At 33.7% G+C, this 15,435-nt stretch overlaps 1 protein-coding gene across 5 annotated transcripts in view; it reads right to left on the minus strand.

Moving 5' to 3' along the window:
• The window catches only part of RapGAP1 (Rap GTPase activating protein 1), a 344,351-nt gene that overhangs the window by 123,888 nt on the left and 205,028 nt on the right, over window positions 1–15,435 (minus strand). For 4 of the 5 annotated variants that reach the window (XM_090373185.1, XM_090373182.1, XM_090373183.1 and 1 more), the window contains one exon: window positions 4,656–4,706. In XM_090373185.1, the coding sequence (XP_090229311.1) occupies window positions 4,656–4,706 (51 nt within the window). Of the gene's footprint in view, window positions 1–4,645; window positions 4,707–15,435 lie in introns of all 5 variants that reach the window. The other variant, XM_090373186.1, reaches the window with a different exon arrangement.

The following is a 15,435-nucleotide window of genomic DNA, read 5'->3' on the forward strand; positions in this document are numbered from 1 at the left end:
CTTTCCTAACAGTGAGGTAATTTTCCTTGGTGATTTTAATGTTCACAACTCCAGCTGGCTTCCATTTTCTAGTCACACCGACCCAGCTGGTCGAGATGCTGAGGCTTTTGCAATTACTAATGACCTTGCACAGATTATTCAATTATCTACAAGAATACTGAATAATCCTAATCATACAGCCAACACACTTAATCTTTTTCTCACAAACAACCCTTCTAAGTACACGGTAGAAGTGATAGGTCCTTTAGGCACTTCAGATCACAACTTGGTGGTTGTCTCTTCTCCAATGGAGCCTTAATCTCATGGCTATTCCCATTTTGCATTACAAGAATGCAAAATGGGATGACCTGCGAGATTTCTTTTCTTAGGTCGAATTACTGTTTCAAAATGTCAGACGTCAACGTTTGCTCACATCACATCAATGAAATTATTCTTGCAGGAATGGAATCCTTTATCCCAAACTACACTTTAAAATCTCGTCCTTTATCTAAACCTTGGTTTTCCAATAAATGTGCTAAGGCTGTTGCATATCATAATTGGCTTGTTTCTAATTCTTCAGTTTCATTTTCTGCCTACACCAAAGCTCACAACAGTTGTAAAGCAGTCATTAATCAGTCCAAACTAGAGTTTGAACAGGCTAACAGTAGAAAACTTGCTTCTTGCCCTAATGGTAGCCGAGCATTCTGGTCTCTTGCCAAAGTATTGGCCCCAACTTTTGCCCATCTCTGCTCCCACCTCTGTCAAAACCAGATGGTTCTGTTGTCACTTCAGCCAAGGATAAAGCTGACCTGCTAGCATCCCATTTTTCTTCCAACTCGTGTATTAATGATCTTGGTAAAACATCTCCCACCATTCCCATCACGCTCCATTCAATGCCTAATGTGGTCTTCTGTCAAAAGGATGTCAGAAGGATTTTGACGAATTTTGATGCTAAGAAAGCTCCAGGTCCCGATGGTATTTCTCCACTTGTTCTCAAAGCCTGTTCTCCTGAACTTACTTCTGTTCTGTGTCATCTTTTTTCGTTTTCTTATTCCAAGGGTGTTTTTCCTTCTGCTTGGAAATTTGCTGATATCCAGCCAGCTCCCAAAAAGGGTGACAAATCCCTCCCATCCAATTATCGTCCCATTGCAATTACTTCTACTCTTTCTAAAGTAATGGAGAAATCAATTAACTGCCAACTCTTAAACTACCTAGAAACTTTCCGTGTAATCAACGATCGCCAGAATGGATTCCGTCGGTGTCGATCCACTGATGATATTCTGGCTTATGTTACCTATTTATGGACTAATTCAATGGAAAGGTTCAGTGAAACACAAGTAGTTGCTCCTAACATCTCAAAGGCTTTCGATCGTGTCTGGCCTAAAGGTCTTCTAAACAAGCTTCCATCTTATGGTTTGCCAAATGTTTTTTGTAATTGGTTATTCAGTTTTCTCTTTGATCGCTCACTGAGGGTGAGGTAGATAGCTCTGTCTTCTAACTTCTCCACTAATGCTGGCGTTCCCCAAGGTTCAGTTCTTTCCCCCACTCTTTTCCTCTTGTATATTAATGACCTTCTTCCATTGACTGGAAATCCTATCCATAGTTTTGGCAATGATAGCACATTGCATTCCACTTTCCATTTTGAGAAACCTTGCCCTGTTCAATCAGCTTCAACATCTCGAAAATCTGCTACCAATTTCTTAAATGCCAATCTTCAGGCAATTCTCCAGTGGGGCAAAGACAACTTAGTCGATTTCAACCCTTCTAAAACTCAGTCTTGTCTTATATCTCACAAAAAAGGATTCTTCTGCTCCTATACTTATCTTTGGTGACACTCCGATTTCTAGGCAAAATGATATATCTCTTTTGGGGATTACCCTGATATCTAATCTCTCTTGGCACAAGCACATTACAAATATTGCTTCCTCTGCATCTAAAAAACTTGGCTTTTCTTTCACTCTCGGCATTACTTTTTTCCAAACAGCTGCTCACTCTGTATAAATCTCAAATCCACCCTGCCATGGAATACTGTTCTCACACCTGGAGTGGTGTCCCCAAAACCTCTCTCAGGCTTCTTGATTCTATTCAGAAGAGGGCAGTTAGTTAATTAATGATTCATCTATAACAGAGTCTCTCTACTCGCTTTCTCATAGATGTACTGTTTCTGCTGCATGCCTCTTCTACAGATACTTCCATGGGCACTGTTTTTCTGAATTGGCTTCTATAATTCCTGCTCTCTCTTTCAAAACAGTTCGAACAAGTGCAGCCACCTGCCAACATCCATTTACTGTCCAACTTCAGGCTCACAGAACCAACTTTTCATCTTCCTCGTATATTCATTCAACTGCCCTTTTCTGGAACAACCTTCCTTCATACGTATTTCCTGAAAATTACAGTCTACAGAAGTTCGAGTCCAATGTCAACAAATATCTTCTTTTGTCTTCTCAACCTCCAACCCAGCACGGTACGGTACTAAGTACTATAGATTCTAATACCTCTCGTATTTGGGGTTTACATAAAAAAAAAAAAAAAAATTCATTGTGTTAATAACCTGAGAGAAAATTCTTGTGACGTTATAGACCTAGAAAACTGCTATTACACTCTGGTCCATTAGTTGGATGAAAGAGGTGGTATTGGGGAGATACAAAAACTTTTACATTAGTACTAAAGTCCATCAGAAAAGTGGGGTGTCCTAGTTTGTTGCACAATATTGTTCAATTGCTGGACAAATTAATCCTAAAACCATGTTTTGAAAAGATTTCAAATATCTCCATATGACTGGCAACCCTGATTTAATAAATCCCTTAAGAATTCCTTGGGTTTTTTTTAGTGGTAGACTAAGAGGAGCTTCAACTTGAAGTTGCCAGAAACATTCTCACCCAGCATATATTATAGATATATTTACCCTCTGACACTTTATAGATAAATTTATCTTCTGACACTTTATAGATATTATAGATAAATTTACCTTCTGACACTTTAAACCTAGGCATGGATTTTTCTTCACACACTCACTAACTCTCTTTCCCCTGCTCTCTCTTTTTCAGGCACATTAGCATCAAATGCCTATTGTCTTGATCGTGTCCAGCTATCCATCTGAGTGTTACAACTTGACTCCTATGGATGGATTTTCATAAAATTTTATATTTGACTCTTTTAGAAAGATTTGTCAAGCCATTTCAAATATCATTAAAATTATAACAATAGAAATCCAGCTATTATTATTTCTGTCTGTATGCATATAATAACTGAACTTCCTGTGGATGAAAGTGTCATTTAGCTCTTTTAAAAAGATTTCTTGAGCTTTTTGAAAAAAGCCAAATTCCATTAAAATCTGATCAACAGAAATCATTACTTTTTTTTTTTTTTCACACATATCACATAGGCTATCCATATCCACATATGTAGCTGAAGCACGGAAATTATATTTGTTGCCATGTGCTGATTGGAGGAATGAATGGGCAATATGGCAGATCCCCATAAATGAAATGTTCTTTGTTTGCATAACAGTTGTTGCTTTTTGCTTGTTCTCTATTATAAATCATGAATGAGCACTATTTTCTAATGGGCCTGAAATGTAATGCACTGTATATATATTAACTAACTTGCTCTTTGAACAGCAAATACTTTGGTCACAGTACATCAGTTAATGATTTATCACATATTGTGTGTGCATGCACACACAAGCCAATTTGCATCAGTCTGATAAGCTCTGAATAACTCACAGGGGAATTCTACTTCTGCCTGAGATCAGTTAACTACCTTCATTGGAAGTCTTTACAAATTTATCCTGTCTCATATGGATTCAAAGTTTACCTTCCAAAAAAAAGTAACAAACCTACTATACTGTCATGAAGTACAGATCATTTATTAGCCTGAAAAGTAGAAGTGACAATACAAGGCCTATCGAGGGTTTTCTGTTACGTGATATGTTTGTAATTAATCAGACTTCTTTTTCTTATCGTCTTATTTTCAAGCCAGTTCAAGCAGCTGACAATGTCAATTTGGAAGATGGTCATTTTGGCTACAGCCCAATCCAGGGTGTAATTCATCCCACAAGTGTTCAGTGGGATTGATTTTGGGGTTATGAGTATTACCACAGTGGAGGCACATAACTGTCCAAAATGTTCAAAATAGATCCTAACTTCATGATTTCAGACACTACCACCAACAGACCAAGCAGCCCTAAACCACAAAACTTGATCAATGTGATAACACTTGGGCAGGAAATGCACTCTGAGCAATCTACACACCCAAATATGTCCAACAGAATGAAACACTACATATTGAGATTCATCACTCCATAGCACCTTCTTCACTGTTCTAGAGTTCAAGAACATTGGGAATGACACTGCTCCAAGCCAATCAAAATGCCATTTCACATTGGACCATGACATTTGACCACCATCCCATGTTAAAATTAAAAGTTTGCGAGTTCTGATCCACAACTCTGAATAGCTGCTAATATATATTGCTTCTAACGTACACAGGCAGACCCACAATATTTATATTGGTCATTTCGAGCTAATATGGATGCACAGGGAATTTATGGCACAGTGCAAAATATTCCTGGATGAGTGTCTGTATACTTTTGGTCATATAGTGTATGTAACCGGCAATCATAAAAAGTGATACTACTTCTGACAGCTAAATATTTCTTACTTACTAGAACATACCTCTTCAAGTACATCACTGCCTTTTTTCATCTTCTGTTGGTTATTTGAAACCTATAAAGAAAAGATTTAATTACTTTTAAATTTAAAAAGTTTGCTTTAGTTCACAAAATTGTACTTATGAATTCAATTTTGCAGTAAATACCAGAGCAGCTTATACTTTCTTGCTTACTGAAAGCAGGATTATGTTTATTAATGTTTGAGAAAGTGTATATTAGGCTGAGGAAGACAGAAAACCAGGTGGAAAGATGAGTTAACATCCCTTATGGGCCCCACTTGGACAACATATTAGGGCACCTCCACAGCCAGGTGGTCAGGAGCAGCAGTGTGTAGCACATGCTTCTTGGTTACACCAGGGTTCGAGCCCGTGACCACCAAATACGGAGGATGCAGAAAGGTCAGGGAATGACCACCACATATTTCGGGAGCAATATGGCCTTAGTTGCTAATACTTCTAAAAACCAAATAACAAACAACATATTAGGCTGGAAATAAAGTAATGTTTTTTCATGTGGTATAAAAGTTGACATGGAGTATACAAGTTAATACATTTCATTTTCATGTTTCTCTTGTTACAACACAGAAGAAATAAATGGTGAAGTCAGGCTTCAGTTTACACATAAACATTAAAGTGTAAATAAAATCTACATATGTCACTATACACTGCAAGTTCAAAAAGGGATTCATAAGAAAAAATTTAAAAAAAAAAAAAAAAAAAAAACATATGCAGTATTTACTGGAAGACTGAAAAACTTTAGAAGACTTTATTGGAAAATGACTCCAGAAGTGTCAAGAGCAGTTCAAATCTGGTAGCTCCGATCTGTTCAATTCACTTTTTTTGTCACATAATTATGACTAATAGTGAAAATTATAAAGTTTGATAGAAGTGGATATAATGATTACAACTCAGGAAACTGAACAAAGAGTCAATAATTTTCTGATAAGCTGTAAAGCCAACTACTGTAATCTGACTGTTGTCACTAAGGGCAACAGTCAGATTCCAAGAAAACTCCATTACCCGCAATAAAAAGATCTTGTATACAAAAAATTTGTCTTGATACTCTACACTACTGGTGCTCATGAACACCCTGATATCTTTCAATGTATATCCAGGTTCCCATCAAGGAATTCTGCACCTCTGATTTGATAATGCTACACACATGCACAGATGGTTTACATGTCCCTATTTGTTGTAATTTCTGATATTGACTAATTGAGAGGTTCCCAAACTTTCTCAGTTCACGACACCCTTAGTGTCCCAGTAATTTTTTCATGGTGCCCCTGGGCCAAAAGAAATACCTAACACAGTGGTTTGACCTTTTAATAATCCGATTCTTTCTGTGTGTGTGTGTGTGTGTGTGTGTGTGTGTGTGTGTGTGTGTGTGTGTGTGTGTGTGTGTGTGTGTGTGTGTATTATTGAAAAAAATATGTTATATGATAGTTATTATAATTGTAAACAAAATTAAAATTCATAATACAAATTATATATACTCAGTGGTGAGCTATAGCGGGCTTGCATGAGCTTGGAGAGCCCACTGTTGTTATTTTTTTTTTGAAATTTTGCGAGCCCATTGTCAAAATGATCATTTATTTTACAAATGAAATCCTGGATTCGATTATTGAGTATCCAGAGCCAGAACTACAGTGGGGTAAATGTGATCCCATCCCAGCATTTTAATGGTGCAATTGACCAGTTATGTGTTTTAAAATTGCTTCATTTTTGATTTAATTACAGTCGGACCTTTGTTTAACGAACTTCATTATAGCGAATTTTTTTGAATTCCACTTGCTAATTACATTTAAAATTGTTTCCGTAGGACAAAGAAAATTTTCATATAACAAACGGATCACGAGAGACTTAACTTTGTACGTATTGTTCCCACCTCTGGTCTTTAGGCAATTAGAATGTGCAAATTAAGGGTTAAAGGGATTACCGTTCCGTAATGTTAGCGGCACCCATAAAACCAATGCAGCCACCTATCCCACCCGCAGTCGCACTAGTCAGTATGCTTTCCACAGCCAGTCAGAAGATTATGGCATATTCGTGACATGGTAATAGCCTCTGGTCAAGCTGTGTTGTGGTTTCCCCTTTACTCCGGAAAACAGTCATCTGTTTTTCGGAGAAGTGAGTGATCCACGCCTTTCAATATATTTCTTATGTCTAAGTTTACATGGTCACAGTAGCTGAATATCCGAGTGATTCCGACAGTATTCAAACTAGTGGCAGTAGCAATGTTGAGGGGAGGAAGGAGAATGAGGGCAACTAAGATATTAAATAAACTTCCAAAGATGAAATGCTGGTAGATTTTGAAGCTGCAGCAAAGCCTTCACTGTGAAAAAAAAAAAAAAAAAAAAATTGTTCCAAAACATAATGGCATACAAGCAAATTAAAAAACAAAACAAAACAAAAAAACAAAAAAAAAAAAAAAATTATATGCATTATAACACCAATCTCCAAAAAACCAGTGCGATTTAAGGATCATTGCTAAAGAACTTGAAGTGGAAATCATAAAGATCAGTCTTGTGTTCAGGCCACAATGGGCAACTTGTAGCTTGCAGACTGCAACTGCAGTGTGGAGGAATTATCCCGCTTTGCAAAAGCAATTTTGAATCAGAAGTTAAAATTGGGATTATTACACCAACTTTTAAATCTGGAATTTCTTAATGATTTAGTCTCCAGACACTGTAATTTGCAAAACTTAAGTCTTTCTTCGTAAGAACAATCCTTTGTTCCATTCACTAATCTTGTTGCCCTAGCTCTACATCCTTCTTAAAATGAGGCCTCCAGACTTGTATACAGTACTCAAGGTGTGGCCTGATACAAGGGGATAATCACCTCCTTATCCCTGCTACAAAAATTCCTGTATATCATCGACAAGACACCATGAGCTACTCCTGCAGACTGTCTGCACTGCTCAGAAAACTTCATATCATATTAATGCAACAGAGTAATTTTAAATTAAATAAAGAAAATAATGGTATCATTGATGATGAGGAATTGAAAAAAATTTTAAAAATATGTTATCCGAAATTGTGGAATATGGAAGAAATTTCATCTCCATGGCAAGAAGCACGAAAAACGAATAAGAATTCAAGTTTCCTAATAAAATATGAAATAAAAATTAATGATATTAGAGAATTTGTCGAAAACAATTTATCTTTAAAATTGAGTGAAATTCCCTTTTCAGTTAAAAAAGCCAGAAATATCCTTGAAACCATTGCGATTAACAGTGCTGAAGCTGACGATCTTTGACAATTAAACATGTTGATGATGATGACCATATATCTAAATAAGAAAATAATTCTCCAATTTGATCTGGATCGTTACGTCAAATCTTTCCTCTGTAATCATCACTCAGTTATTAAGAAAAGCAGATCAACAGCAAATATTAATAAAGTAAATTCTATATGGCAATTTTTAGAATAAATTTTTCTTGAATATTTGTGTAATAATTTTTTTCATGTACATTAATTTTTGTGTACCTTTTCTAGTAATTTGTTTTTTATTTAATATTTATTTTTTATATTGTAGAATGTTTTGTGGTAGTTTTTAATGTTATTTGTGATATGGGAAATAGTTCATTTTTTTTTTATTCACAATATTAAAATTTTATCATGAAAAAAAATGTATCCATTTCCCTAGTTGTAAAAAAAAAAAATAAAAATAAAAAAGTCATGTGTCTGCTGATCATACGCAGTAGATGGTTTTATGTAAAACATCCTTCACATTTTTTTAGGTATTTTTGATTTGTACATATTGATTACAAAATATAAAGAGCTTTTGTACTGCAGTAGTAACTGCAAGAAGTACGATTATGACATAATACTATTCAAAAATTCTAAAAAGGTTAGAACTCGAGATATCATACCAGTCATGAAAAAACGTCTTGTGCTCTAATCACACTACTAGTGAATGCTCAGCAGGCTAGTGATGTGAGCGAGGAAAGCACCTCTGGCAGACACCACTACTTCAGTGACGGATCAGATTTACTCGGTAGGCACCCTCCAAGGATGTTTCACATTGAAAAGTTGGCAAAAGTGTGAGACCATTGTTAAAATATTCACAGCTCACCACTGTATATAATTATATAATAATTTTATTCTTTATATAGATAGAGGTACTAAATAAACATCAACTATAGATCACTACAAAATTAAAAAGATATGGTACAATGGATACCGTACGCCTTTTTATAATGAAATAAATATATAAATTTCAAAAAAAAAAGTTTAAATAACTTAAACTCAAATTACATGGCACCCCTGGAATGTTGTTTGTTTGTTTGTTATTTGGTTTTTAGGAGCATTAGCAACTAAGGCCATATTGCTCCGGGAAATGCGGTGGTCATTCCCTGACCTTTCCGCATCCTCCGTATTTGGTGGTGACAGGCTCGAACCCCGGTCTAATCAAGGAGTGTGTGCTATGCACTGCTGCTCCTTCCCACATGGCTACAGAGGCGCCTGGAATGTTGTTGTGGAACCCCAGTTGAAACCCAATGAACTAATCAGTACATAAATAAAAATAATTTTTTTTTTTAATGAGTAATTGTATACTTGCATTCTAACTAATTGGCTACAGTCATGCCTAACACAAAAAAGAACCAACACAGTTCTTTTAATTTTGATTGATCAAGTGGGTGTTACAAGCTTTACTTACCATTGTAAAATAAAATGAGACGAGTTTTGTTTTGTTAATGATAAGGGAAAGTGCATTTGTTACTGAGCTCTATTAGCATGGAACTGTCAAAAAGACAACACAATACTGAAAGGCATCTGAAGAGCAACAATCTATGTTTCCCAAGCCTGTTTTATTATTATGCAACAATAATAATAATTCTTAAGAATGCTCATTTTTAGCATCAATGAAAAGGCCAAAGAAGACAGAACTTATTAAAGAAGTAATTATTACAAATGGCAAGTTGCTTTTTGATGGATTTTCAATACAGAGAAATAATGTCAGCAATAATTCAAATGAGAATTAGCAGAAGGGTATTTCATATGATACCGAAGTTCAACAAATGTGACTGGTGTTCCCTTCAATTTAATGAAAGGGCAGACATAAACCACACAGGCTCACATCTGGTGAGTATGGGCTTGGCAAACCCAGGGTCCTGAGTTGGATATCATCATTCTTATCTTTCTTGGCGATTCCTTTCTACTTCTCTCTCTCTCGGAATTATTATTTTTTTTTTCTCCTTTTCGGCTGGTGCAGCATAAGCACCAGGCTTCCTTGCACCACATGGCTAATAATAATAATACAAAGTATGGTTCAGTTAGCAATCATGGTGAGAGTGGTGTTTAGAGATTTCACAACAGAAGAGCTCTTGAAATTGTCACTGAAAACTAGGACAAGATGTGAGAATATATTTAATACTTTTAAAATTATGCTACGGAAATTTATTTTTCTTTTAATAAGCAAACATCAATTGCTCTGATGCTATAATTGGAAGTAACAATGATTTTATTGTCCTTTGTAAAAAAGGATCCAACTTTCCCAAAATTTATATTGCAACACTGTCTAATAATACCAAGAAACTTTGTGCATGAATGTTATACTGATGACTTGGTCACTGGGAAACCTACTACAATAGGAATATGGGGCTGAATTTAAACATCTCATCCTGACTACAAAAATTAGATAGCTGAGTAATGGCAAAGTACTAGTCAGATTCATAAATATAGTAGAAGTCATTTAAAAATTCTTAAATTATAAAAATTTAGATATTAATGAACTTTATGGCTACAATTAAATATTAGACTTTTTTTTATTACAAATGGATATTAAAACATTTTTTGCAAGACTTGCACAGGGAAACCAAATTACTTGAACAAGGAGCTCCAAGGAAGGTGTAGCTGAAACAAGTTCAATCAGTTCTTTCAAATCCCTAAGGAAAAATCATCTAGAAAAGACACCTTCAGCATTTTACCAATACTCTTGTGAAAATGATACTGAAGTTATGCATTTATTCACATACTACAAATTCCTAAAAGCAATCCAATGAAAGACTTTCCCATTTTGCTAATACTGAGCCCACAGTTTCCTTTTACCTAAATCCATTTTGCTCTGCAGGCAGATTATGAGCATTGCAAAGTCCATTTCAAAATTATCTGAGAGTAAATTAAAATATCTCAAATGAGAGATACTCATAATAATTGTATAAAATGATGCAAGTTTAAAATCCTACACTAAAGAAAGAAATCTAATTCTGGATCTTGTAGATCTCACTAAATTTCTCTGATTTGCACTGAACAAAATCCTGCTTTGAATTGCTGAATTGTGCAAATCTCTTCTTATCAATGAAGATTATTAAATCAGACTGCCATTCAAGATTAAAAGACACTCATCTAGATAAACATTTGAGAATTGGAAGTCATCATACTCATCCAACTATGAACAGCTAGTTTCCAAATGGAGTACTTATCTCGTTAATACAGTACTTACATATTCCACTTTAAGCAGGAAAAAAAAAAAAAAAAATCAATGCTGGTTTTATTAATATCAGTTTCTTTTGCTTATTTCATAAATTTCATTTATTAAAAATGTTCAATAAAAAAAAATAATAATACAAAAAACTTTTTTTTTGTGTTTTCATTATTGTCCATCTCCCCCAGAATACTTAAGGTAATTATAAAAGAAATTTCTGGCATTTGAATCCTCATATGAGGCCTGAAAATGTTTGTTGGAAACAGTTGAAAATTTGAAATATTCCTATATTAGGCATGTACTTGAGATATTCAACATTAAATTTGTATGATTGGAATTTGAATCACCAGATGCAGAATGAATGTTATTAGTCAAATAAACAAAAAGTGACACAAATGTTACATGCAGCTGGTACTAATAAAAGCATTTTGACTAGGATGTTTGTTACTTCATCAAAGTTTCTTTTAATTCCTCTACCACTATGGGACCAATATATAAACTCTGGATTTTTACATAGCACCATCACCAGAAATCCCCTGATGTTAATTCTAAAATATTGGAGGATAATAAACAGCTTGGTAGTAAAGCTGCTTCTTCAAATGTTACTGGATGCCATTCAGAAAGACAAGTGAGTTTTAAGATTTCAGAAAGATGGGAAAAAAACTAATCTGGTAATCTCTAAAAGAACAAAAATAAGACATGGCACCTTGCCAAAACCAACCACTATGAAAACAACTAAACTTCTTTCAGATGCATTTTAACATGGTCAGGAATATGTAATATGTACATATATTTGTTTTCCAAGGTCATTTCATATACAATTCAGCTAAAGTGTTCATTAAATGTAAAAATTGTTTTTGAAATCTTTCAGTGGTCACTGCCATCTCTTGTTTATGTTAACTAATAGCAGACACAGTTTTAAGAGATTGAAACCAAAAACAGGCTTCAAAATCAGAGGAAATTACAGTTGTCTGATTTGTGTTTTAAAAGTCAGAAATTCTCTGGCATTCAGACCCAAAAATTGATAATATTGAATAAAATGATACTGTATCAAAAATAATAATGATCACAATTTTTTTTATAATTTTTAAATGATTTTTTTATGAATGGTTTGTTGATTTTTTCAAAATTTTAATAATTAAAAAAAAAATTCTGGTTTGATTTTTGGAAATAATTTCACTCTAATGTTAGCAGGCCAAAATAAGTGCAAATTAATATTTAAAAGGATATAAGTAGAAAGTTTTTATTTTTATCATTTTTTAAAGACTCCACAAAAAATTCACTCTAAAGAGTCAGATATAATGGAAACCTCACTACCATTAACCCATATACATTCAGCAAATGAAGGTGCACAATGCTATGAATAGAGAATACAACTCATATAAGAAATCCTATCAACTTCCTGGGAATCATTTCTCTAAAAAGTGTGTTGAGATTCCAGCAATCTGAGGTTCCATTAAAAAGCACTTGATTGATTTCTTTGGGTGTTTTGAAACACTAGTGTGCATGCAACATTTTCTTGTTTGTCCCGATAGTGATTTACAAGACTGTGATTTATCACTGACTATGCCATCTCTCTCTAAAATCACAAAACCCTTCTGCAAGACATGTCCAGATGGAACAGCATTGGCAGAGCATTTATTTTTGAAGCCAAACTGAACAATAAGTAATCACTGTTGGATTATGCGCTGGTTTCCCATAAATTCTAATCCTTAATCCTAGGAAAATATAAATTAATTTTGATTAAGCCCACAGTCCAGTCTAATTATCAAATAAGGAAGGAGGATATTAGAAGAATTAAGGCTTTTGAGATGTCAGTGTGGAAGAGGTCTGAAAGGATGAAGTGGATAGTTAGTTAGAAATGAGAAAGTATTAAATGAAGAAGGCTATAAGGAAAAGAAAGAACAATTGAATTGGGCATGTACTGAGGGGTGAGAGTTTGCTAAGAGATGAAAATAAAGGGAGAGCAATGGGCAAGCGACCAAGAGGAAGAGGTGTTTAAGAAGTCAGTGCAACAGTTTTAAAAATATAATAAATATACCCACTTCATTTTTGATTGTGTGTGTGTGCATGTGCGTGTGCATTCTGAGCTATAAGGCTATTTTCAGATTTAACTACTGACCATAATATCGTGCCTTACAAGACCGAAAGTAGTTGTAGTCAAGCTATTGCAGATATTACATAATTCATTGCATCCAGAAAATAATAGATCATATATACTATGATCTATTATTTTCTTTGCTTCAGTATCTAAATAGCTGTTCTACATATACTATTTTTTTTATCAAAATTAAAAATTAGAAAATATATTATATTTATAGTATGAGGATTACTTCACTACATGTATTAGCAAATGTTTATTATATTTAGTGGTCTAAACACAAACACCAAAAATATAAAATTTAGACTGTTGCTGCATCACTGAGTAATGAAGCAACAAAGGATGATGGGCAGTATGTAAATAATAGTTTGTTACTTTTAAGTTTTCTTATAACACTGAAAATATTGAAAAAGAGATTGTAATGTATGGTTATGTTATAGTCCAAATTTTCTATATTTACTGTTCATGCTTAGACCTCTAAATTTAATAAACATTTGTTAATATAGGCACAGAAGTGTTTTGCTTACTCTATTTAAGTGAGTGACAAGAGAGTGATTCATGAGAATGACTGCTGGCAATGAATGCCTTTCAATCTGGCATTACTAACAGCCAAATTAATTACAAGTTATTAGATAAACTCTGACAGCAGAGAATTCATTAAATTGACAATTTGTAAAAAAAAAATTTTAAATATTAAAATTCTGAAAATAAGATTTCAAAAATGGGGGGGAAAAAGCTAACAAACTTTACAAAATTTTGAAGAAAAAAAAAAGAAAAAAAAATACGCACACCTTTAAAATGGTTTCAAAAGATAAGGGGAAAAAAGTCAGTTTGTATATATATATATATATATATATATATATATATATATATATATATACACACACATACATATATATACACATAATATATACAATAGTTCAATGTCTGATTATAAAATATTTCAATAAGTTTATTTTAATAATCTGGATATCTATTTGATATATCCATGAAATAAAAATATATATATAAACCCCAGGGGCTCACATCTGGTGAGTATGGGCTTGGCACACCCAGGGTCCTGAGCTGGATACCATCATTCTTCTCTTTCTTGTTGATTCTCTCTCTTTCTCTCAACTCGGTGAATTTTTTTTTTTTTTTTTTTTTTTTGACTGGTGCAGCATAAGCCTCAGGCTTTCTTGCACCATGCAGCTAATAATAAATCTATAATTTCTACAGTTGTTAATTTATTAATATTATATATTTATATACATATATAACAAGCACAAATGTTGAAAAAAATTAAAATTACAGCTAATTTTCTTATTAAAATTTAATTTTCATAGAAAAACCAAAATTTTACAAGTCATGAGAGACTCATGCAGTCACTCATTTTTTTTAATTAAAAAAGTTTCTGCTTAATGCACAATTTGCAGAAAAGTAGCAGGTTTAAAAGTTTACTTCTAAACATAATATAAAAATAAGGAAGCCTGTAACACAAATATATTCATAAAACAATTTTTTGGCAAATATATTATCATCCTGAAGAGGAGTGATCAGAAATTCTTTCCTATTTGCAAAATAAATATCAAAATATAGCTACCATACACTCAACTTCTACCACAAACAACTTATGGCAGACTTCAAAAGTCAACTTTATCAATGGGAGGTAAAAAAAAAAAAAAACTCACCCAAAACTTTAAATATGCACTATTATCACTAACACTACAAGAGATTCATCTGCAGATATTAATACTGAACACACATAAAAATCATGATTCCATAAGAAACCATGTCATTTACTTTACCAGACACAATGTACAGATTTATGTATGGCAGTGGAGAGGAAATAGGGAAACAAGTTTCCAAGGCCAAATACCACCTGCTCTGAACAAAGTGTGACACGTCACACCTAGCAGTAGTGATGCATGAACTGAACTGTCCCACATTAGAAGCAGTGGCCTTAGGGGAAGAATTATGTAATGTACCAATCAGTACTGTCAAATGTTACATGAACTGAATACTTATATGGCACAAAATTCTCTAAACAAGGGGAAGAAATAAATTGTAAAATCAGCTATGAAATAAAGAAAAAATTCTTCAGTTAAAAACTTGAATACCTATTTAGTTTTATAACCCTGAACCTTATGAAACTTGATTAAAGCAACCCAGAAAAGATTAAAGAATTTCTCTTAAATTAATAAGGTGGAATTAAAAAAAAAAAAAGTCATTAATAATCATAAGAAAAAAGAAGATTCATTAATAATCTTAGAAACAAT

Source organism: Mastigoproctus giganteus, chromosome 5, assembly GCF_048544385.1.
Source record: "Mastigoproctus giganteus isolate SK-2022 chromosome 5, ASM4854438v1, whole genome shotgun sequence".
Taxonomy (NCBI): Eukaryota; Metazoa; Arthropoda; class Arachnida; order Uropygi; family Thelyphonidae; genus Mastigoproctus; species Mastigoproctus giganteus.